Source organism: Cydia amplana, chromosome 14 (genome assembly GCF_948474715.1).
Source record: "Cydia amplana chromosome 14, ilCydAmpl1.1, whole genome shotgun sequence".
In the NCBI taxonomy this organism is placed as follows: Eukaryota; Metazoa; Arthropoda; class Insecta; order Lepidoptera; family Tortricidae; genus Cydia; species Cydia amplana.
The window spans coordinates 7,652,341-7,679,715 of NC_086082.1; the positions used below are offsets into that span (position 1 = coordinate 7,652,341).

Below are 27,375 nucleotides of genomic sequence, written 5' to 3' on the forward strand. Positions count from 1 at the left end.
CTTTTTTAACCCTGTTAGGGGATGAATTTTACAAAACGCTGAAATTACTTTTCCTGTCTTCTATTAATATCCCCAAATACAAAGACTCAAGTCCCGCGCTCGAAAAAATATTTGATATCCATACAAACTTTCAACCCCTTTTTCACCACCTTAGGGGATGAATTTTCAAAAACGCTGAAATTAGTTTTCTTGTATTTTAATTTAATAACTTTTTACAAAGTTTCAAGTTCCTAGCTTGAAATAAAATTTGAACCCTATACGAACTTTCAACCCCTTTTTAACCCTATTAGGGGATGAATTTTACAAAACGCTGAAATTACTTTTCTTGTCTTCTAATAATATCCCCAAATGCAAAGATTCAAGTCCCGCGCTCGAAAAAATATTTGATATCCATACAAACTTTCAACCCCTTTTTCACCACCTTAGGGGATGAATTTTTAAAAACGCTGAAATTAGTTTTCTTGTATTTTAATTTAACACCTTTTTGCAAAGTTTCAAGTTCCTAGATCAAAATAAAATTTGCACCCCAAGACGAACTTTCATCCCCTTTTTAACCCCATTAGGGGTTGAGTTCCAAACACGTTGCAATTACTTTTTTTTGTAATCGGCTATTATGCCTTTCTAAGAAGTTTCAAAGCATTTGTAATGGATTCAAACTTTCAACCCCTTTTTAACCCTGTTAGGGGATGAATTTTCAAAAACACTGAAATTACTTTTCCTGTCTTATAATAATATCCCCATATACAAAGTTTCAAGTCCCACACTCACAAAAATATTTGATCTCCATACAAACTTTCAACCCCTTTTTCACCACCTTGGGGGATGAATTTTTAAAAACGATGAAATTAGTTTTCTTGTATTTTAATTTAATACCTTTTTGCAAAGTTTCAAGTTCCTAGATCAAAATAAAATTTGCACCCCAAGACGAACTTTCATCCCCCTTTTAACCCCCTTAGGGGTTGAATTTCCAAAAACGTTGCAATTACTTTTTTTTTGTAATCGGCTATTATGCCTTTCTAAGAAGTTTCAAAGCATTTGTAATGGATTCAAACTTTCAACCCCTTTTTAACCCTGTTAAGGGATGAATTTTCAAAAACCCTGAAATTACTTTTCCTGTCTTATAATAATATCCCCATATGCAAAGTTTCAAGTCCCACACTCACAAAAATATTTGATCACCATACAAACTTTTAACCCCTTTTTCACCACCTTGGGGGATGAATTTTCAAAAACGCTGAAATTAGTTTTCTTGTTTTTTAATATAATACATTTTTACAAAGTTTCAAATTCTTATCTTAAAATAAAACTTGTTCCCCATACAACCTTTCATCCCCTTTTTAACCCCCTTAGGGGTTGAATTTTTCAAAATCGCTTCTTATCTCTTGTACACTTTATAAATGCAACCTAATGTGCAAATTTCAACTTTCTATCTTTTGTAGTTTCGGCTCTGCGTTGATGAATCAGTCAGTCAGTCAGTCAGTCAGTCAGGACACTTGCATTTATATATATAGATTAGAAACATTGTTTGCCAGACACGGTTATCCGGTACATCTGGTTACAGATAATGGGCCATCCTTTGCAAGTTTAGAGTTTAAGAGATATTGTGAATGTAAACAAATAAAACACACCTTTTCTCCTCCATATCACCCGGCAACCAACGGTACCGCGGAACGTTTTGTTGAAATATTTAAAAGCCACGTGACGAAAATCAAAGAGAGTGGGTATAACATTAAATCCGCAATTAATCTATTCCTCTTTGATTATCGTAATATGGCCCATAGTACTACGGGAGTTACTCCTGCTAAACTTCTTTATCAAAGGGAGCTCAGATCTAGGTTCTCATTACTAAGGCCACAGTCTATTGCTGAAAAGTCATTGGAGATGTTGGAAAAGCAAGCAAAGCTGGCATCGGGTAGTAGATTAGTCAAATTTACAGTGGGAGAGAAGGTGATGTTGAGAGATTATAGGAAAGATCATAAACTTTGGGTTCAAGGAGTAATTGTAGAAGAATCCATTCCGGACACCACTTACATCATTGATGTTGATGGGGTCATGTGGAAAAGGCATGTAAACCAAATGATTAACTGTAGTGATAGTTTGTTAGAATAAGTACCTATCTTATTTACTTGTTAGTTTTGAGTAAGTACCTAAGTTACCAATTGTTAAAAGATTTGATTTTCTGTACCTTTTGTTGAACTGTTTGAGTTCTGGTGGGGAGAGTGTGGTGTATGTACACCCCCTTATGTTTAGGCTCTCTATGGTTTTGTCTATGCCAATGATGGCGTCCGTGTACAATTAGAATATTGTGTCTTATTAATAAATAAACCCTATTAATTAATTATTGGTGTTTAAATTAAGATACGACAATAATAACTTGCCAAAACAAATAAAGTCAATAGAGATTATACAATGAAAAAAATGAATGAATGAATGATGAGTGTATTTTACAATGAAGTTAAAGGCCTCTGAGTGATTACAAGTTAATTTAAATCGGAAAATAAAACCTACTAAAAAATATCTTACATACCTAGGTGTTTGGATGGTTAAAGTTATATTATTTCACGCACGACGCATTTAATTTTGGCGTTTTACTTGTTTTTATAAATGTGGGCAACTTATAAATAGTAGGATGATAAAATCTAGTCAATTAAGTGGATTTCTGCCAAATATCCTTAGTTTTAGTAATATGTGAAAAAAGCTTTTGAATAAAACGATAATAAACCGATTTCTCGTTCCTTTTCTTATTTTTTATAATATTCGAATAATTATTCGAATATTCGAATACGTCGTCAGAAAAAGTCGAATATTCGAATATCTGAAAGTTTCGAATATTTGCAAGCCCTAGTCACAAACACAGGTAATCTTATGGAATGGCCGCCATTAGTACTAGCGGCAGCCGCTTGAACTAATTTTACTCCATAAGATTTAACGTAGAAACTAGAAAGTCTGCCAAAATGAGGGCAGCACCAGTCGTGCACCTAGCGAATAAAAGTACCTTTAGGGCTAATGTAACCCTAGTTGTACCTACCTAGTGGTAAGAATAAAGTAAGTATCAAATTTTGCTGCTGACTAGAATGTAGGTACCAACAACGCAGCATAGGTAAAGAATGTCTAAGCTAACTTTGCACCGTCTTGAACAGAACATAGTGAGGGAGTGTCATTACCAAAGTCATTACAAACGTCATATTTTCGTAGAAATTTGACATTAATAATGAGTGCTTACTGCAAAAAAGCATCTTCTATAAGTATTATTATACCTAACTAAGAAACTAAGTATTTTATATTGTAATATGTAGAGTTAATAATAGTTATCTGCCCCTTTAAAAGTAAGCAAACGAAATTAAAGCACACCGTTTCTTAATCATTATTCATCTTTAAATGGCAAGTGAATAAAATATCTATTTTTAAAACACGACGTTGTCACTACCCGTGAATTTCCTATTATTTTGGTAAACATTTCTTGAGTAGCAACACTCACGTAGCTGTTCAACGAGTTAGAGCGAGTCAAAGCGACGTAATGTAGAAAGAGACAGGAGACACGCTGGGTTAGCTGGCCAGCGATCCTTTGTATTGATACTTTTGCTGTGAAAAATATCGAACATTTTTGAAAGTTAGATCCCTAGAATAGCTTTTTAGTATGTTTCAAACTATGTTTTACACCCAGGTACGTAAATTTGTTTAAAATATATTCAGTAAAAATACTAATTTTAGCACTTTGTACGTTAAATACAGCCCAATACACTTAAATGTCGATATTCTAAAGAAAGAATACAATTTGATCGAGAATAGTGCTAAGATGCTTAAAAAAAATGTAATTTGTGTAGAGTATTTTCGAAAGAATGTGGCGAATTTTGTTGTTTTGTAGTTGGTCACCCCACTCTACTTTGCGCGGCAGCGGTCAGAAGGCGGAGCTTATCGGCAAACTCGCGTCGAGGCTCATCTCACTGTCAATTCGAGAGCTGCGACGAGTACGCTCGCGTCTATTACGTGGTGTGTTTACGTGAAGTGGATTCTGTGGTGAGATTATCGAATGTCGTAAAGTGAAAGATAGTGTTGTTTGGTCAAGTGCAACTTATGTGTTCGAAAGATTTTATATGGTGTAATTGAAGTGAATCAAAATGTGTGAAGCACCGTGGTGTGCAAAATTGATTTTTGCCACGTAGTGACGCGAACGGGTGAATGATTCCTAATGTGGAGTTCGAAGCAAGATGGTTAGAGAGACTCGGCACCTGTGGGTTGGAAATTTACCCGATAACATTCGCGAGGATCGAATAAGGGAGCACTTCAAACGGTAATTCATATTTTTTTTTATAAATATTACTGCTTAATTTGTTTACAATTGGGTATTTTCTGAATCATACTCACTTGGTTTAAGCCCGTATTTCATTATGTAAAGGGTTTAATGCTTGAATGGATTGGCAGCATTATTTGTTTACATCTGAACATCTGCCTGAAGGTCCTTACATTAACACGTATCTCGCACACGAATCTAAAGAAAACGTGTGTGATCATTGATGGTTACATTTTGTAATCTAATGAATTCACTTGATTGAGCTAAACGTCTGCCCTCATAATAGATTCTCGGGGCAGTCGGGGCCCCTGTTTATACGAACAAAAGGTCAGCGTTAACTAAAGTTTAAATGCATTTACCCATGCCAGCATCCTGCAATTGTAATGATCATGGGTTATTATTATTTTTTGTATAGCTTTTTTTGTAGTTAAATAGGTACATACAAGCGAGTGGTAATTTGACGAATCGTTTTAAACGAACCATTGGTGCACAGCAGTGCATTAGCTCGATATTTCAGTCTACGGTAATTTTATATTGCTGCTAATTTGCTATTTACAAACAGGTGCTTACCCATTTATCACGTACTATATCATGTTGTTTACATTTATTATTTACAGCTTTACATTCATTGTAGAAACCCATAGATGTAATTCTGTTATAGAATATTGCCCTGTTCAACTTATAAAATTCTGTTGGGCGTTGCCAGTCGACAAGTTTCCTACGTTTGTTTCTGATATTGATATCAGAAAGCAGTGTAAAGGCTTCGTTACACAGGCGCGTTTTCTTTTACATACAAAACGCTCACGCGCCACCCGGAAAACGCGCCTGTGTGACGAAGCCTTAAGAAACATTTTATTTTTACATTTCTTGTTTTTAACGTTCTACAACTGTTCAGAGATCTAAGAGTTCAATACCAATTTGTATAATGCTACGTTCCTACAATAAAGATACGTTCTACGGGCTAGTGTGTACCTATATAGTTGTGCCGTTCTTGAGACATTCTCTGTTTTGTATGAGGAATGTTCTTGTGCGAGAATATTCCCCATACAAAACGGATAACGTTCTCGAGAACAGCACAACTGTACCTACCTACCTATAAAAATACTTCTATTTTATCAATAACAGTTTGATTGATTGATTGATATAATTAAGATGGGCCTTAAATTCTATCAAAAGTTACTAAACACCCACATAACTAATACTTGTTATGCTGGATGTTTTTAATTCGGGAATGTTTGTACAGTCGGCATCAAAAGTAACGGAGCAGACTACGCGTCAAAAGTATCCACCATTCTCATAAGTTCATTCATAAGTTGTTACTTTAAAAAAAAGAGATAGGTAGGTATGTCTATATCTAATTATGTAGGGTAACTACTAACTAGACTGTATGAGATACTTTTGATCGCAAATTGTAGAGATTTGTCTCAATTTGCAAAAGTATTCTAGGTTTGCAGATACTTTTGGCGCGTTGTTTCATTCGCTACTATCGATGCAGACTGTACCTACTTGCAGACTTGGCTTTTTGATGAAAAATATCCTCATGGAGCATATCCCTAAAGGCTTCGTCACACAGGCACGTTATCCGGGCGGGGCGTGAGCGTTTTAAATGTAAAAGCGGCGCGCCCCGCTCACTCTCCGCCCGGAAAACGCACCTGTGTGGCGAAGCCTTTATGTACACGTACACTAGGAGTTCATAAATAGTATGTATACTTTAGCTCAATCAAGTGATTTCTTCACCTTAATCACAGAATAAGTAATAGTATTATCATACAGAACGGACACGCACCGCCCCGCCCCGATTCGGATTACCTCGCCCGCGACAGGCCGCGACATGAATGTGTGTGTAAGTCGCTCTACTGAGATTCCGTCAGAAACTCAATGACGCGTGTACAGACGTGCCGCGCACACATATAAACGCAAATCATTTTTGATGTATGGCGTGTCCGCCCTGTGCCTTAATCCATTGCAATAAGTTGACAAAATGTTTACATATACATATTTATGAACTCGACTGTAATCAGTCTTACAATCAGTCGACCTACGCGGTGACGGGCGAAGCCAGAGAGTCGAACCTTCGATATTGGAGCGAAGGTCGAACGTGAGAAAAATGAAGGGTGTTCGAGTAATCTTGAATTGTAGAGTTGACTTAAGGTACGAGTTAAGTCCATCACAGACGGAGCGATAATATAACGGCAGATACCGTAAGATACGGCATCTGCCGATATCTTTTGCGTACTACATATTTGACAGAGTCCACACACGAAGCTGTAATAATATGCCTTGCGATATATTGCTTGGTATATTTCGTCTCTCTCATAATGTAGGTGATGTACGTGAAGTTGACCGCCCCATACCGAGTGCCCGCAAATGGCATATCTATATCGTTAGTTCATCGTTAATTCACGTTAGTTCAGTATATTAAATCGTTAGGATCCGACTCCAACATGTATTTTTTTTTAAACAAAATGGGGCGGTCAACTTCACGCTACCACCCCAAAACCGATTTTACGAAATCTATCAATTAGAATTGATATAACATCGTTAGTTCAGTATATTAAATCGTTAGGATCCGACTGCAAGTATTTTTTTTTTATTTAGTGGGGCGGTCAATTTCACGCTACCGCCCCAAAATCGATTTTACGAAATCTATCAATTAGAATCGATAGAACATCGTTAGTTCACGTTAGTTCAGTATTTTAAATCGTTAGGATCCGACACGTAACTTTTCTACGATTTTTTTAAAAGTAGAGTAGTGATTACTAAGGCTGCCACTAAAAACTGTTTTTTATGGATTCTATCAATTGGAATCGATAGGTATTCGTTAGTTCATCGTTACTTCATGTTGGTTCAGCATGTGAAATCGTTAGGATCCGACTAAAACAAGTATTTTTTTAAAAAACAAAATGGGGCGGTCAACTTCACGCTACCACCCCAAAATCGATTTTACGAAATCTACCAATTAGAATCGATAGAACATCGTTAGTTCACGTTAGTTCAGTGTATTAAATCGTTAGGATCCGACTGCAAGTATTTTTTTTTAATTTAGTGGGGCGGTGAATTTCACGCTACCGCCCCAAAATCGATTTTACGAAATCTATCAATTAAAATCGATAGAACATCGTTAGTTCACGTTAGTTCAGTATTTTAAATCGTTAGGATCCGACGCGTAACTTTTCTACGATTTTTTTTTAAAAGTAGAGGAGTGATTACTAAGGCTGCCATTAAAAACTGTTTTTTATGGATTCTATCAATTGGAATCGATAGGTATTCGTTAGTTCGTTACTTCATGTTGGTTCAGAATCTGAAATCGTTAGGATCCGACTAAAACATGTATTTTTTTAAATAACAAAATGGAGGGGGCCAACTTCACGCTACCGCCCCAAAATCGATTTTACTATTTCTATCAATTATCTAAATCCTTTATTTATTTATACGTAATTCAGTTCATAATTCTAAATACAGTCATATTCCACACATGTCAAAAATACAATAATAAAAAAAAACCTTAAAAACTACTACATTTAACATAAGACACGTAACATAAAACTAATATCTAGGTACTAATACTAGGTAACTAATAAAATAACCATCAATTAGAATCGATAGAACATCGTTAGTTCACGTTAGTATTTTTTTAAATAGTGGGGAGGTCAACTTCACGCTACCGCCCCAAAACCGGTTTTTATTAATTAGGTATACGGTATACGTTAGTTATACATGTGTACGCATTTTTTTCTTTTAGCGGGCAGAGCGCATACACGGGCTGCCGCTAAAATAGAATAAATGAGTACACATGTCATGTTATGCGTCGGATCCTAACGATTTAATATACTGAACTACCGAATATCCATCGATTCTAATTGATAAAAATCGTAAAACCAGTTTTAGGGCGGTAGCGTGAAGGTGGTCCCCTCCATTTTGTTAAAAAAAAATACATGTTGTCGGATGCTAACGATTTAATATACTGAACTAACGATGTAGATATGCCATTGGCGGGCACTCGATTTGGGGCCGTCAACTTCACCGAGATCACTTCACTTGGGGCTCACACCTACTTTCATGGCAAAAAGAGCACGTTTTAGTCGGAAAATCGCCCGTCGTCTTCCTGGACTACAGTAGAAGTCAAAGTAATTTTAAATTTAATCGTTTCTTCTGTACTCATGTGGCATGGAGGTACCATCACCCCCACTGTTAACTGTTCATCGGCGGACCTTATGCCTTTTGTAATAAGGTCTGACTATGGACAGTTAAGAGTGTTGCTGTTTGTAATGCCTACGCAGGAAGTCGGAACATTCCTTCATACGAATCTTGTGTGCCTTTAAGAGCCCGTTAACGATTTTAGGGCCAAAATGTAAAATTGATAGATATAAATTGTACACCTTTTGTTACGTAATATCTAAATAACAAGTATTGGTTTCTATTAGTACGTCTTCTCATCTTGCCTTTGAGGTCCCAAGCGTGCTTCACCGGCAATATATGACGGGAAGGGGCAGTTTTTAAAAATTCATCAAAAAATTATAGTGGTAAATTATACCAAATGATATATGAGAACAGTTTCAGGAAATGTTGTAGATTGTTTAAGTATCAAAATAACGTTGAAATTAAGTCGATTTTCACGAAAAATTGTCACTTGTTTTGGAGTAATTTCTGGTGAAAATTGATTTCGTCTAACTTTCATTTACTCTTGTTCAATATAACATAAATGTATATAATAACAAAAATGTAGTCTATTAAAGGTGGAGGTGGAGGTCTATTACAGGATATGTGTAATACAAAATTACCATTTTTAGCAGTCCAAACTTTATGAAATTTACAAATAGATCGTACAATCATTACTAATTTAGCGAGTCTGTTTTCAAAAAAAATATCTGTAAAAGTGCAAGATAAGAAGACGTGCTAATATTTAGATACCAGTACTTGTTATTTCTATTACGTAACAAAATGTATACAATTTCATCAACAAAATCTGTCAATTTTACATTTTTGCGACTAAAATCGAAACCGGCCTCTTAAACTTTGTTGTTAGTATAATGAAATATTAAACATTTCAGTTGTGTTGTGTTTATGTAAGTATGACAAATCTTATATCTTCTCTTATCCGTATCTTTTTATGCTCAAGATATGTACAAAACTAGATACGGGTATACATTGCAAAATAAGATAGTCTTTGTTAACTTTCAGTAGGCACATAACATTAAGCGATTGCAATTTTTTTGTTCCACTAAAATGTAAAATAAATTGTATATGTGTTGTGATATATAATGTACCTGTTATTAAAGAAATAAAAGGCTTGAATAAATAAATTATATTTGTTGTAAAAACTGTGTGTTGTTTTGTTAACTGACCCAATAACAACATCAAAAACTGAACCAAGGCCAAACCACACCGAATGCATAATGATGAATGCATGACTCCGGCTCCCTGCGTAGACACACTGGTTAAAGGCGTTAGCAGATGTCATAACCTTTGTGTTAGTTGCGTTGCGTGCCCTGCGCGCAAAACAAGCGATAAGCGATGAGATATCTGCCATATACCTAATTTCAGACATTACAACCAGGGATGTTGCGGATGCAGATTTTTTGACATCCGCGGATGCGGATGCGGATGCGAATATTTAAAGGCTCACATCCGCGGATGCGGATGCGGATGCGGATGTCAAGATTAGGTACTTAGAAAACGCCAAATATTACATTTTTAGTATTTTATTATTAAAAGAAACGAAACGTTTAGTATTTGAGCAAGAATATAGGTGCGTTATATTTAATAGACAGTAACTTCGCCGACTTTTCTGGATCTAGACGATTTCGTTATAGGTAATGACGAAAATACCTAGCACTTACGCCGCCGCTAAGACGTTCCTGTACCGACTTGTTCGACATCCGCATCCGTATAAGCTTCGCATCGATTCTATGCGGATGCGGATGCGGATGTTGAAAATAATGCGGAAGTTCCGCGGTTGCGGATGCGGATGCGGATGTTCGCAACATCCCTGATTACAACTTGCAACCACATGACTGATACACGACAACATTAATTAGTTCTAAAAACTTTATTACAAACATGTTATTTAATATGAATCCTACATTACATCAATTATAACGGTATATAACATCAATAATACTCGTGAGGCTGTAGATATAATTCAATGTTCCGTTTGAATGGCGGAGTCTGCTAGTGCCTTCTAATGGCAAGCTGGCAACTCAAGCAAACGCCCCACCACTGTTTTGCAATGTCGCGCTCCAAAAGCAGCATGGGCGCGCGGGCGGGGACGTCAGGTCGACGAACTCGCCACGAGCGAAAATATACTGACGCTAGCTATCGCTTAATTCTGATCTAAACATTCTAAACTCTTTCTCGTCTACGCGCCTAAGCTACGGTTATGGCGGCCACGTTGAATAACTCTGATTTCACGGTCATTAAAGTCTTCAACGAGAAAGAGGTATAGATAGCTTTCATATTTGCACCTCCTTTACGTTACTTGTTGTAAACAAAGGTACTTGTTATTATAGCCAGACAAGTTGCAGAGCCAACAGAGTCTACATTCATTGTTTGTTCACGTTAGGTCATATTAAATCGTTAGGACCCGTTTTTTAGGGTTCCGTACCCAAAGGGTAAAAACGGGACCCTATTACTATGACTCCGCTGTCCGTCCGTCCGTCCGTCTGTCACCAGGCTGTATGTCACGAACCGTGATAGCTAGACAGAAGCAAAAAACGTGAAAAACGTCCGCCTTGTGGGATGTTGATTCGACGATCATTGTCCCGATAGTAGTTTCAGTGAACGGTCTAATAGCGAAGAGTCTTGACCAACATCTTGAGCGACTCTCGCTAGGTGGTTGGATCAACGGCCAGAAGGCGCCAGATGCAGAAGGTGGTGATCTTGGAAACGGCGCGGATAGTCCGCCAGTTCCTCTCTCTGCGGCCCTGACCACTGACCACCGGCAGCTTGGGCCTTGCCCCGCTGCTGGCGGCACCCTAGGTTAGGTTTTTTATAATGTGTTTATATGTATTTTTTATTGTTTTGTGTTTTTATATTTTACTTTTATATTCATATTATAAAAAAACCTAACTTAAGATGAAAGATAAATGAAGTGAATAATAATAAAATGCTTTATTGCACACTACATAAGAAATGTTACAAAAGTATGAACAGGTACAAAAATGTAGGTAACAACAGGCGGACTTATCGCTAAATAGCGATCTCTTCCAGACAACCTTCAGATAGTGAGACGGCGGAAAAGATTCAAGTTAACGGAAGTTAAATAAAGATGTTGGGAACTAATACCAACGGTCCCTGAGCGCGAGCGCCGCTGCACTGCACCGCATTCACCTCCGTTTAGATACCTACACTACACGCAAATTTAGTATAATTTTTATGTATACATAGATAGTATCTCAAAAGACGTAGAAGATATAAGGTCACAATAACTAAATAAAAAATTGATCTGTCGTGAAACTATCCAGTAGGTAGACAACTCATTCTGCATAGGATAATCCAATATTCAGTTATATCGTACTTATTGTAAATTCCTTTATTGTTTTAAATATTTACTTTCTGTACCTACTTGCGTTATGCTGAATAATGTTTTGAAGTGAATGCGTGTCTAAACTAAATGCGTGTAGGTATATCTACTTCAGCACGGTCCGCCGTGCGACACAAAACATTTTTTTAAATACAATTATTAGTGAAAAATGGTTGATAAGTTTATTATTCTATATAGTAGAATATCTGGGCTATTCACATGTATTTTTTTTAGAGCAGATCCTCATAGTTTTAATTTTGTAGAGGATTTAAAAAAAAAAAGTGTAAAGATTTTTTTTGAATTTTGAATTTCTCGATTTTTTTGTATGGGTGAGTGAAAGTTTAGTCACAGAAATGAATTCTCCATCCTCAAATTATACGAAAAAGACACCAAACTTGATATAGTTGCTAGATGTATGCAGATATAAAATTTAGAGTGAGGCGCGCCGGAGGCACTTCCCCCCCCCCCCCCCTCCCCTGCCCATCTGCTGGGGGGGACCTCTCGGCAACCGGGCGAAATTAGCTCAGATCACCCCCAGGAACACCTGTTCCAAGCGGTTTGCTTTGTCTCCAAAATGCAAGGTCCCCTTAGAAAACGGGATCTAAGATCTAGTACTAAAACCGAGTGCCCGCAAATGAATATCGTTAGTTCATTGTTAGTTCACGTTAGTTCAGTATATTAAATCGTTAGGATCCGACTCCAACATGTATTTTTTTTAAAACAAAATGGTGCAGTCAACTTCACGCTACCACCCCAAAATCGATTATACGAAATCTAACAATTAGAATCGATAGAATATCGTTAGTTCACGTTAGTTCACCATGTGAAATCGTTAGGATCACCTCCAACATGTATTTTTTTTTAAACAAAATGGGCGGTCAACTTCACGCAGTTCACGCTACCATCCCAAAATCGATTTTACGAAATCTATCAATTAGAATCGATAGAACATCGTTAGTTCACGTTAGTTCAGTATATTAAATCGTTAGGATCCGACGCGTAACTTGTGTGGGAAATTTTTTTTAAAGTGGGGGAGCGCCAACACCGTCTTCCGCTCCAAAACTGTATTTATGGTTCCTATCAAATTGGAATTCATAGGTTAATGTTAGTTCAGCATGTGAAATCGTTAGGATCCGACTACATTACGTATTTAAAAAAAATAACATAAGTGGTGCAGTCAATCAACTTCACGCTACCGCCTCAAAACCGAATTTATGGTTTCTATCAATTAGAATCGATAGATAATCGTTAGTTCACGTTAGTTCAGTATATTAAATCGTTAGGATCCGCCTCCAACATGTATTTTTTTTTTAAACAAAATGGGGCGGTCAACTTCACGCTACCACCCCAAAATGGATTTTACGAAATCTATCAATTAGAATCGATAGAACATCGTTAGTTCACGTTAGTTCAGTATATTAAATCGTTAGGATCCGACTCCAACATGTATTTTTAAAAAGAACAAAATGGTGCGGTCAACTTCACGCTACCACCCCAAAATCGATTTTACAAAATCTACAATTAGAATCGATAGAACATCGTTAATTCACGTTAGTTCAGTATATTAAATCGTTAGGATCCGACGCGTAACTTGTGTGCGAATTTTTTTTAAAGTGGGGGAGCGCCAACACCGTCTTCCGCTCCAAAACTGTATTTATGGTTCCTATCAAATTGGAATTCATAGGTTAATGTTAGTTCAGCATGTGAAATCGTTAGGATCCGACTACATTACGTATTTAAAAAAAATAACATAAGTGGTGCAGTCAATCAACTTCACGCTACCGCCTCAAAACCGAATTTATGGTTTCTATCAATTAGAATCGATAGATAATCGTTAGTTCACGTTAGTTCAGTATATTAAATCGTTAGGATCCGCCTCCAACATGTATTTTTTTTTTAAACAAAATGGGGCGGTCAACTTCACGCTACCACCCCAAAATGGATTTTACGAAATCTATCAATTAGAATCGATAGAACATCGTTAGTTCACGTTAGTTCAGTATATTAAATCGTTAGGATCCGACTCCAACATGTATTTTTAAAAAGAACAAAATGGTGCGGTCAACTTCACGCTACCACCCCAAAATCGATTTTACAAAATCTACAATTAGAATCGATAGAACATCGTTAATTCACGTTAGTTCAGTATATTAAATCGTTAGGATCCGACGCGTAACTTGTGTGCGAATTTTTTTTAAAGTGGGGGAGCGCCAACACCGTCTTCCGCTCCAAAACTGTATTTATGGTTCCTATCAAATTGGAATTCATAGGTTAATGTTAGTTCAGCATGTGAAATCGTTAGGATCCGACTCCAAGTTTTTTTTTAATTTAGTGGGGCGGTCAACTTCACGTTACCGCCCCAAAATCGATTTTACGAAATCTATCAATTAGAATCGATAAAACATCGTTATAGCTGCTTTGATAGTGCACGACACCTGCAAACTTGGCACAATTGATTCTTAGCTGGTCTTGAGTTGATAGAGACCGGGAGCCAACGAGAGCCAACTCCTTTTAGTTGGGGGGAGTTCGACGCTGCCGCGCTTCAATTAAAGCAGTATTAGGGCATGTGATATATCATTTTCGGATAAATTAAGGACGAGGATGACGCAAGTGGCGCTAACAGATCTAAAACAATAATATATTCACCATTCGTGTGTTTAAAACAGTACCTAAGCCCTACTTCACGGACGATCATGCATTGAGATCACCCTAACCCACGCTGAATATTATTTTTTATCTCCCATGTTTCAACAGATTTATATAATAAACTATATATTTTTGTAAACTAGATAAGTGTAGCTTTACGACTATATTTTTGTTTTGGGATTTCAGTTATACTTATACTTCAAAAAAAAATTGGTAATTATAAAAAAAACAAATATTTTTTTTTTTGTCTTTTCTACTTTATTCATTTTTTTTGTTAGAAAGTGCATTGTTTTTGTTCTAAAAATAGATTCCTCATTCTCAATTTATCTGAAAATTATATATCACATGCCCTAATACCTATAGCTTTAGAGAAATGTGGCTTCAATTGCATTTGCAGCGCGGCAGCGTCGAAATTCTCCCCCTCCCCCTCACTAAATGCGAGTTGGCTCTCGTTCTCTCCCGGTCTCTATCAACTCAAGACCACCTAAGGATCAACTGTGCCAAGTTTCAGCGCATAGTCACAAAGTGCAAGGTTCCCATACAACGGCGTGCAGTATCAAAGGGGCTATTAGTTCACGTTAGTTCAGTATATTAAATCGTTAGGATCCGTCGCGTAACTTTTCTACGATTTTTTTTAAAAGTCAGGAAGTGCATACAAAGTCTGCCGCTAAAAACAGTTTTTACCGTTTCTATCAATTGGATTCGATAGGTATTCGTTAGTTCATGTTAGTTCAGTATACTAAATCGTTAGGATCCGACTCCAACATGTATTTTTTTTTTAAACAAAATGGGGCGGTCAACTTCACGCTACCACCCCGAAATCGATTTTACGAAATCTTATCAATTAGAATCGATAGAACATCGTTAGTTCACGTTAGTTCAGCATATTAAATCATTAGGATCCGACGCGTAACTTTTCTACGATTTTTTTTAAAAGTCGGAGTGCATACAAAGGCTGCCGCTAAAAACAGTTTTTACCGTTTCTATCAATTGGATTCGATAGGTATTCGTTAGTTCATGTTAGTTCAGTATATTAAATCGTTAGGATCGGACTCCCAACATGTATTTTTAAAAAGAACAAAATGGGGCGGTCTACTTCACGCTACCACCCCAAAATCGATTTTACGAAATCTATCAATTAGAATTGATAGAACATCGTTAGTTCACGTTAGTTCAGTATATTAAATCGTTAGGATCCGACTCCGACTGCAAGTATATATTTTTTTTAATTTAGTGGAGCGGTCAACTTCACGCTACCATCCCAAAATCGATTTTACGAAATCTATCAATTAGAATCGATAGAACATCGTTAGTTCACGTTAGTTCAGTATATTAAATCGTTAGGATCCAACGCGTAACATTTCTACGATTTTTTTTAAGTCGGGAGTGCATACAAAGGCTGCCGCTAAAAACAGTGTTTGCCGTTTCGATATTGGATTCGATAGGTAATCATTAGCTCTTAGTCGTTAGAGTTTTTTTTAAATACATGTTGGAGTCGGAACGATGAACTAAGTTGAACTAACAATATAGATATGTCATTTGCGGGCACTCGGTTTGGGGCGGTCAACTTCACGTACATGCTTCAGACGACAACCACGGTCAAAAACATGAGCAGCGTGGAGTTTACAGTTGTCCTTACTGACTAAAGTCTACTTTTTTATTCGGTAGACTAAAATGACATTTCATAGTGTGAACATCATGTGTCATTTCATACTATGAAACCGAATGAGTCTACCGAATAAAAAAATAGACTTTATATTAGCTGAACCCCAACCCGAAATACAATTGCCGTGCATTTGAAAAACTGTGAATAACTACTTAGAATAACTAATATCTGGCTTTGCTCTAATTACTTTAAATTTTCGTATTAGAGGACAGTGAGTGGGAAGGGGGATTGTATTTATACTTCGGGGTATTGTGAAAACAGGTGTCTTATTATTTTTAAGTAAAAAATGAGTTATTGTATTCCAAATTCCACGAATTTAGTTAGCGGTGAGAATAATAGAATGGAGCAAGCAGGTAGTGACGCAAAGTTTTGCAAAATTTACCCTTTAGCCATCTGAGCAGAGATGATTTTAACTAAATTCAAGTATGTAGGTATTTATCGCAACTCATGAATCTGATGATGCTTGATTTTACTACTGATAAAAATACACTAACATATTAGAGTAAGATCTAAACGGCCATTTATCTCGAAATATTTGGCGTGTAAGTTTTATTTTAAGCATATCAGGTAGGTATGGGTATTTCAACAAGCGAAACCTTGGTTGGTTGAGTGCGCCCGCCCGTCCCGTTCAACTGCCTTCTATGCCAGGCCAGCCAGTCAAGTCAACCGATAATCAACTCGCTCACAAACAAACTCGCATCAGCTATATCGTGTTGGCTGCCGTTGGGTAAATGTAGTTGTGTGGCGCCCGGCGCGAGCTGGCAACGTCGCATTGCTCATGGCTCTACGTCTGTACGTACCTACTTGTTTTTGTTCGAGGAATCCGTACGTAATCTTGATATTATTATTGAGGAGACGCTGTTTAAATGGGCTGTTGTTAAAATGAAACAATAGTGTTGTTATAACAGAATGTTTTTGGTGTTGTACTGTACTTTTATTATTCAATATTAAACTAGCGTCCGATCGCGACTTCATTCGCGTAGAGGTCTTTTAAAAGTTTTACCCCCATTTTGATAAAAAATTACGCCGATTCTAAATGTCGAAGTCCTGAAATATTATGTTACCAAACCGTTATTGAATGCCGTTACTACTGCCGGTATGCTATACCTATGTACAGTCAGCAATACTATTCGTTTAACATCTTTGCATATAAACTTCTATGCAAATAATGCAAGAAGGGGAACTTTTCTCTGCAGCTGAATGTACATACCTACCAGTAAATTGTATACACATCTAAGTCTGTATTTGGATACCTATTGAATTGATTATATAGGCACCTACTTAAATGTCGTGAGGTTTGTTATCACTACATAGTATAAAACAAAGTCGCTACCCGCTGTCTGTCTGTCTGTATGTATGCTTAGATCTTTAAAACTACGCAACGGATTTTGATGCGGTTTTTTTAATAGATAAGAGTCGGGGCGGGTCGCTAGTGTATGTATATGTATTATGTACAGTCACCATCAGATTTATCAGAGCGGCCAAGGCGTTCACAATATCTGAACACGCACTCTAACGCCTTGACAATAGAGGCGTGTTCAGATATTTGTGAGCGCCTTGGCCGCTCCAATATTTCTGATGGCGACTGTACGTACCTATGTATATTACACTGCAAAAAACGTTCAGGAAAAAAGTGCAAATTGTAAAACACCTCTATCATCCTAATAGTTCCTAACGTTTCAAGGTAAAATAATCTATTGTGGCGTGCCATACATAGTTATTACAATGTTACATATTACATACCTAACCATAGCTAATTTCGTAATTTTAAGAATAAGAATATAGAATGACATACCTTGCTTTATGTTATTAAAAGTAGCAACTTTTTGTTCTTTGTCTTTCTATATTGTTAGTATTGTTACCTTAATCAATAATAACAAGTGCTTAATTCAATGCTATGTATCATGTATGTATGGTCTATGGTATTAAAGGTTCCGTGACACAGGCGCGTTTTCCGGGCGGGGCATGAGCGTTTTATGTGTATAAGCGGCGCGCCCGCCCCGCTCACGCCCCACCCGGAAAACGCGCCTGTGTGACGGAACCTTAAGTGAAACTTAATTAGTGGAATCTGTACAACCATTTTTCAAAGTTTGATACTGAACTATTTTTAGTCTACAGACGATATTCATTAAAAAACTGTTTTGATTCATTTTTAAAACTGGTTTGAAATCAATCGATATTAAGGTAAATTGCATAGAAAAATAACTATAGATGTAAACCTGTATTGTATTTTTTGACTTAATTCATAATTACACATAAGTTTATAACATACCTACGTCAACCCAATTTCATGCATGCAATGGAATCAATTAACTTATAATCTAATACCTTTAAACGAGCAATTCTTGTTTATTTATATATTTATTTATTTTTATATATATATATATATATTTCGGGGATCTCGGAAACGGCTCTAACGATTTCGATGAAATTTACTATATGGGGGTTTTTGGGGGCGAAAAATCGATCTAGCTAGGTCTTATCTCTGGGAAAACGCGCATTTTCGAGTTTAAATATGTTTTCCGAGCGAAGCTCGGTCACCCAGATATTATAACTAATTACAGTTCCTGAACTACATACATATGTACATGTTTTTTGCATTTAACCGATAATTTAGGCATCACCAATCTTCATTTTATCTGACACCGTAAGATTGTGAACCCGTTAGTTTACAATCTAACGTAGGTTAGGTTAGTTTATAATCTCCCTACCGTCAGTTTATAATTTAATTATAGAAGATTATAGAATATAGAAGAGTGGTGATGCCTAAATTATCGATTTAATGCAAAAAAACATGTATGTAGTTCAGGAACTGTAGTGTACTGTCCAGATTACCATCTTAACCCCTGTACAATTTAAATTACATTAAATTATTATAATTTGACATCCTATCGATGAAATAAAAAAATATATAGGTAATTAAATCTTTTTTGTAAAACTTACTGAAATAAGTGTATTTATTTATTTTATGACTGACAATTGCCTCGTTTTGGAGTTTGATGGACTCCTTAACCTTTTAACCGCCAGCAATTTTTGATCGAGCGTGCTCGTGTCGTCACCGACAGTAATTGTACCACGCAGAGTAAGGTTGGCATAGTTACGGAAGTTATAAATGTGCTGTAAAAATCAAATCAGATCTTTGTCTTATTTATCAGACTGTGGCGAAATGAGCTGGATAAGTAATGTCTTATACAACGCGGGATTTAATAACCCGAAAGATTTAAACCACGTATTTTTGACGACAGTACGAGTAAATAATGTTATATCAACATGGGTCCAATTATGTCTTTTAATTAAACTACTATTTCAGTACAAATTAAATCATATTAATTTACCGCTTCTTTGTGAACAAACCTTTACTCCGGAGAGTGAGCGAGTTTAATTAATCTCAAGTAGAGAAACAGAGAGCGAGTATGACATTTCACGAATCACTCCGATATCATACGATGCACGGCCATATGCAATGCAGTGACTTGTGTTCCATGACAAGAAGTGTCAAGTTATGTCTAGGACATGTCTAGGATGATGTTTACGTTGAAATTATTTCAATTTATTGGCACCACAAAATACCACAAATTGTATCAAAATTTTATTAGTTACTACAACAGTACAGTGCAGTTATTATTGTTGAAACTTTGCGATAATATCTTTTCCTTTGACTGAGGTAACCAAAACCATGATTATATCCGAAAGAAATCATGCCTCTAATTGTTTTAACGCATAGGTACTACAGCTGGAAAGGGATGATTACTTTGTTAAAATCAATGACCTTTTGTTATAATATCGATCATGCTTATCAGTAGGTACGTATTTTAAATTCTCGATGTGTTGATTTATACTGAGTAAAGTAAAATAAACAACTAAGTATGTTAAACAATTACGCTTTTTTATTAATTTAATGAATTAGGTTTTCGAAGTGTGTACCACCGTTTTCAGCACAAAGATTTAATTTTAAACGGATTTCATTATTTAGGTTTACAAAAGTGTTTTTTATTTCTTCGGAAGCCGTTCGAATTCTTATTAATAATTCTTCTCCAGAGTTCACTGGTGTTGAGTATTCCTTATCTTTCAGAGTTCCCCATAGAAAAAAAACCAATGGTGTTAAGTCGGGTGACCGGGCGGGCCAGGTTAGGACGTTGCTTCCACGGCCAATCCACCTCTCAGGGTATTGTTCGTCTAGCCAATTTACGAACTTCTAGGCTGAAGCGGGTCCGTCGTGCCGGAACCACATAGTTCTTCGGGTTTCCAAATCCGTACACAATGTGAATATCCGCTAAATAAGCCGGAGGATAATGCGGCATGGCGAATTTTATTTATTATAGTCAATCAAATTTTTAAGATTTTATCTTGCGTGACAATCAGTAAATTATTACTTCATACTAATGAAAAATTTCATTTTAGTGACATCAATTTCAAACTATCAGCCAGTTATCGTGAAGGTAAATAGTTTGCACTCTCGCGATTGAGAACAGAACAAAATTTCGATAGTGAAACCTTTTTGTAGGATAGATACCAAACTGGCTAATAAGAGTAACAAGTAATAACCATGCAGTTAGTGCGTCTGCGTATAAAATTGGTTGGTGGCTACGTCACGCATTAGGGTGTGTTAGAATTGAGATTTTTTTACTTGTGATTTGTTTTAAATAATTAATATCTCTTACATTATAGGTTTTTGGACTATATGTTATAAAACTTTATATACTCTAATTAGGCTCTAAAATCGTTGGTTTAAAACTTTCTGGTTATTAGTAAATATATTAAAAACGGGTCACTCACGTAATTTTGTTATTAAAATTGTTATTAAAATTTCTGGTTATTAACGCCCACGGTGTATATCAGACTCTGGCGTTTAAAGGGTTAAACGCAATTATGTCAAAATTTTAAATTAAATATTTTGTTACGTTGAATGAATCGTAAATTAGGGTACTGAATGTACATATTCATAATTATAATTAGATTATGCAATTCGCTGCTGCCAATAACTATCCTGTTGTGTGGCAACAATTACTAATAATCACTAATGCACCTACGCCTACGCGTCATAACTGTCATAAGTTGGTGACATTTTGTAATTTTTACATGACAGTTTTAAATTAAGTACCTAGCGTGTCGTTTCAGTGTTGTACGAAAACGTCACGATTTTATGATTTCGAGATTTGCGAGTACATAGTTCCACCTTCAACATATTACTCAACATTTGCCCTAAATCCGTAATTGTTTATTACGTGCACCTAATATACTATACACGGTATACTATAATGATTTGTTGATTACCATTACAATTTATACCCAACGCAAAGTCCAGCAAGCGCGGATGGTATGCTCAGCTCGGTCCTCGCCTCGCCACCGATCGATGCCAGCCGGTCGCCGCGGGGTGCGGGTGATGCGCACAACTCCACTGCGCCTTACTTTGATATCGTATGATTCCGCATTTTATTTGCGTGCTGCTCAAAGCATGTTCAGCTCACACGTTGCATCAGCTATCCTATCGAATCACATCGGTGCTAAGTACATATGTATCTATACGTAGGTATAGGTACTAGTTGCTACTACTCGACAAATGATTTTAAGTCTTTTCGAATCGCCCTTTGAACTTGGTACCTATTCGTTACAGTGGACGAATATATCCCATGCATTTAACTACACTCGATTTTAGTGCGGTTGCTTATAATTTAAATTTGTGTCGTGATGTGACGAAAGTATTCCGTTAACATGCTGCTGGTTTTATGCACCTCGAAAATGTATGCTTCGTCTTTAAATCCAGTGCGGGTTTTAGACTTTTATTTATAAAAACTCTTTCCGAACTCGGTCCGTCGTCGTTGGAGAGGAGATCGACGATATCTTACTTTTGCATTATTACATTCAGATAATATTCATTCAACTTCGAAACAAATCGCAAAATTTTAGCTTTTGAAGATTACTTAGGGACCTTTATTTAGCTATCTATTTGCAAAATACAATTTACCATCGTTAAGTGGGAATATTTTGACATTTTGCGGATTGAACTTTAAAATGCTGCTAGATTGTAGAGTTTGATATTTCGAAAGCAGGTTTCGTGCACGTTTCGAACATTTAAATACTAACTTAAGTGTGTTTATTACTTATATTTATCGCTTTAACTTTGCCTTATCTTGTATATATAACGACACGGCCGACCCCTCGACATTGACTCTGGTTAAAAAGATCGAATTATTATGACTATTTAATACTATTATTTGTACGCCAATAATCAGCGAGGTGTCAAATTATTTTCTTAGAATTATTAATTAATTCATGTTAAGCTCCACAAGTCCACAGTTACCCAACACGAAATACCGCGTAACATTCGTTTTGCACTTATAATATTAAACCCATATCAAATTTTGTAAAGTGGACTATATCGTAATTTTTGTCCGGTAAGTATATAAGTAAGTTATTTTTTCCCATTAATTAGAATATCGCGAAAAAGTATAACTGGAAATTAGTGACATAATTTGTGTCTCTATCAGAACTGTTTCAAATTTCATTCTAGAAGATACAACTTAATTTTTATGTGCTAGACTCCCAAAGTCGACCTATTGTCCAGAGGGCCTACTGCGAAAAACGAAAATTTCCTCTATATCGCACGAAGATGGAAGAGTGATAGAGAGGCAGATAACGAAATTTCGATTGGGTGGCAACCTTAGGGCATGGCAATATCCAAAAATGTTTATTGGCCAACCGAAGCAGTTAAGTAAGGTGGTGCATGTAGACAGTAAAAGAAACGGATCCTAACGATTTATTAGCCCAAACTAAAGTCTATAGATACATCTTTAAAGGTTCCGTCACACAGGCGCGTTTTCTGGGCGGGGCGTGAGCGGCGCGTGAGCGTTTTATATGTAAAAGCGGCGCGACCCGCTCACGCCCCGCCCGCAAAACGCGCCTGTGTGAAGAAGCCTTAAGAGATGTAACCAAAGAAGTTACTACAGTACAGTAGTATACGTCGCGCGATGCCTCCACGTAGTACGTACATAATTATGTACGTGGAGGCATCGCGCAACATATATATTTCGTTTGTCCAGGGATGACAATAGTTCAGATCTCATCAGTTATGCTATAAAATAAACTTGAATAAGTTTAACGTGCATAAGGGTTAGTATAATTGACATATCGCGATTATTAGCTCCGCTCCGTGGCTATTTTTTGGGGCAAGTTTTGAGAGGTGATACGTTTCAAGACTAGGTACTAAGTATATAAAGTACGCGTAGGTTTAATACGGTGTAGGTAATTATGTATGCATTACCAGAAAAAAGTGAATACAATACAAATATTTACATAAGAAGGCTGCGTCACACCACCAGTCAACCCGAACTTAACCAGATAAGATAAAAATGGATCTGGCACATCAAATCGAACAGGAGACGTTCAGGCTTAAAAGGGTGGGGGTGGGTCGGGTAACGTGGACACAGGGTGTTTGTAACATTATTATGCAACGTGAAAGTTGCCACTTGGGACCTCGGGGTGAGAGCGAGGGCACCACCCTGTGCAGTATCGCTCGGCCCCACCCACGCCGCCTCGCTCTATCGACCGGCACTGGCAATCCGGGCCGCCACGGGCTCTCCGAACTCAGTTGTTATTACCATCGCTTATAAAGCGCATGGATTCAGCCTAGTATTGGCCTTTTACGCATAGTTAGCACGGACCTAAAGCTCAACTCTATACTGGTTTAACCAAGACGATACGCTCAGCAAGCGATGATAATAGCCTTGTACCGACCGAATTGAACTACCTAGCCCCTTCTCCCAAATGCCGCGGCGACCCGTTCTGTCCTATTCTACTCTAGGCGCACCACACCACCCCCTACGTCGAGCCGGAAATAAAAATCCGCCCCAGCCCCACACGATTTATGTTCTTTAACGTATCTTTAAAGAATCATTAACGTCTTAGATAAAAAAAAATCCTTACAAACTTGTTCTTTGTATTGAAAAACTGTAAAACTAGTTTTTGATGTTCATAATAATGTTACATCAAGTACAAGTTGGACCCCGGCGATGTGTCGCGACTGCAGACGACTGGTTTCTATGTACATATTTCTATGAAATACCATTCGAAGCCAGCGACGCGAAGCCAGCGACCCCTCTCAGGCCAACCGCACGGCAACCAACTGCATATGGCACTAACGTTTTGCAGTCGGGGTCGAAATTATAACACAGCGGCATGACCAGGTCCTCAACGCGGACGCCTGCGTTTTGCGTACTCACTGATTGTGACTTCTGTAGGAGCATGATAGACGCTATGCTGAGACGGCGCGTCGGTGTGGCGTCGCTAACCTGTTACCACAGATATTCCCTGTGACGACTTTCATCCCGGATGCCTCTTATTTTCGCCGTGATTCAATGAATTGTGGGTTACGTTAGGGTAGGCAAGGCATCCAGTCAAGTTTCATAGTGTTCATAAATAAATAATGACGTAGCGCTGTTGTGTTGGCTCACGGCCACGTGGATAATACGATTCATACGTAATTGCACCAGTCAGCGTTAGCTATTTATTAGCATTCGCTTAATCAAATCGCCGAGTTCTTGCACGCATGCATTGGTTCGTATTGTGACTGTTAATTTACCCGAAGCAGACGACTTAAGGCGCCACGAGTTCAGGTTCTTCTCTCTCACTGAGCGTAAAAGAAACCGCTGTGCGTTCCGCGTTCGCAGATATCATTGTTTTTGAATTATTAATTTTACCGAAATAAAAATTATCAAGTTAATTCAAAATATAATCTTGCGCATTTTTCAAAGCCATTTTTGCATATTTTTAGCTTTTGTACAAAAGGCACAAGACAATACCTTTTTATAGGACAGTGGCCCATTTTATTTAAAATTGTACATGTCACTTTGTACGTCTGACCTGCTAGCATAAGTTGCGTTCTCGAGCGCGACTCCATGTCCATACATCTACCGCAACTTCATGTATGTCACCGTCTGAATGCTCGTCACCGTCCGCGGCGGGGTGAACTTTGTCCACCACAAATGGGCGTCGCGGGAGACGGGTCAACAAGACCACGCACATAATATAGGTAGGTATACGGACATAGCATTCGGCCGTCATCGCCCATCGGTCATGGGCGGTAGTCGCCTGCCGCGGACAGCGTGTGGTCAAGCAGACCGTATCTACCCGGTGTACCCCGTCCTGATGTGTCCCCTTACCGACTTCAAAATTAACCGTGTTCTAAATTCAAGAACAAGCTATTGTTATTAACCTCGAAAGGAGTGGTTCGTCTTTTCCAAACTAAACAATACACAAACGGTAAGACTTTCTGTTCACAAAGCATGTCGTTTCTCGAGAAGCGAACAATACACAGCGACGCGGTACGAATCGTTCGAGGGAACCAACAGCCTCTCTTGCATGAATAAAATGCAGCGGCGCGTAGGCGGTTCAGGTTTCTAGCGAGGTCGTCGTAACTGTCCGTCTCGATGAAGCCTGCCAATAGGATTGATATTGTACCCTGTGTATCAAGAGCCATATGAATGTTCAATTCAAACATTATATTTTGCGTGGTGCCTGTGTGTTTGACGCATTTGCACAAATACATACTTAGACTGTTTTTCTAAATAAATAAATAAAATCAGTTAAGTTAACCAGTTTTGTTAAAGTCACCTTACCTAAAACTAAATTAAAGTTCCCTTAGTGTAGTAATGGGCTGGTTAAGATCCAAAATTATGATTTCGATAATCCGAGCCACCAGCATGTGTATCCGTGGGTCACGGCACAAATTCAAACCCATCCAACATTTCTTCGATCTCAATGACGGTGCAGCCATACCTAACCCGTCTACCTCCACCCTGTACTTGCACCATGTTTTTGTTGTTGCTCATTCTGTTTTTTTATAATTTTACATTTTTTGATAAATAAATATGTTCGTTGACATTTCTGAAAAAAAAAGTTAAGTTAAGTTCACCTAAACTGCCCGTAACTCAAAAACTAGAATCGACAGTGGGACTTACTAACATCCTAGAAAGCATGTTCGGCTTGATCGATACAAAGTTGGCTACCATAAATAACTCTAGGAACTGGATAACTTAGTATTCACGAATTTCACGATTTACTCGAACAGTTGAGTTTAGTGAGTTTAGTGACTAATCCAAGCGCTTTAGCCGGAACACCAAAAAATAACTTCTCTCTTGTCCGTCAGCCAGAGCATGCCTACTTGATTATTTATTTCTGGGGGGTTACCCTCCTCTGGCAGAATATTATTGGAACGCAGTTCCTTTTCCTTATCGGACGGTTGGCGGATGGGGGGCTATTAGGCGAAAAAAAAAAAAGATTTTGCCGTCACACCATACTATTGCGAAATCTGTAAGTGTCAGATTTTGCAGACCCTGACCATACTATTGAGAAATATGTCATGAGCATGAGACTAAAGAGAATGAAAATGAGGATGAGGATGATGGACACGAAGAACATAACATAACATAAGCATGAACATGAACACGTCACCAGCCTTTCTTAACTTCGTTCCAATGAGCATGAACATGAACAATTGAACACGTCTGGTGACGTGCCTGTGTGTGCGTGAGGCTGGTGTGCCGTTCCTAACTTCGTTCCAACCAACCGAGTGTTCCCTCTACCTACACTCACGATTTTTTTTGTCAGAAATACACTTCGCTTAACACGTACTGCCGAAAAACTTTAAAGGCTTTGTCACACAGGCGCGTTTTCCGGGCGGGGCGTGAGCGCGGCGCGCCGCTTTTACATATAAAACGCTTACGACCCGCCCGGAAAACGCGCCTGTGTGACGGAACCTTAGTCGTATGATACTTTCGCATAAATATATACTTTCCATAATAATCACTCATTTCGCAATTTTCGCATAATATTCATTTGGTACATTTTTCTAAGTGGGTTAGGTTAGGGTTTTCTGCCAAATCATATTGTCAGTCCTTTTATGCTTGCAGCCTGTGGACCAGCTTCACGCAGCGATCGTACAATGCCCTGCGCGTGCAATATAATAATGCGTTTAGGATGCTGATGGGTCTGCCTCGGTACTGCAGTGCGTCGGGGATGTTCGCCGATGCCCGTACGGATGACTTTTACGCTATTATGCGTAAAAGAGCGGCATCCCTATTGCATAGAGTGCAGGGCAGCACCAACAGTCTCCTAAGCGCATTTGTCGACAGAGTAGACTGCCCACTGATGAGGCGTTGGAATCAGTTGCACGAACCCAACGCATCAATAAAAATAAATAGTATTAAGTAGTTTTAGGTATTTATTCTTTTACATATTGTACACTAACATAGA

The 27,375-nt window shown here is 37.7% G+C and overlaps 1 protein-coding gene across 5 annotated transcripts in view; it reads left to right on the forward strand.

The window, feature by feature from the left end:
- Nucleotides 1-3,940: 3,940 nt before the first annotated feature.
- Nucleotides 3,941-27,375, forward strand: part of LOC134654010 (protein split ends) — a 123,006-nt gene continuing 99,571 nt past the window's right edge. For all 5 annotated transcript variants that reach the window (XM_063509380.1, XM_063509381.1, XM_063509383.1 and 2 more), the window contains exon 1: nucleotides 3,941-4,291. In XM_063509380.1, the coding sequence (XP_063365450.1) occupies nucleotides 4,209-4,291 (83 nt within the window). In that variant the 5' untranslated portion in view covers nucleotides 3,941-4,208. The remainder of the gene's footprint in view (nucleotides 4,292-27,375) is intronic.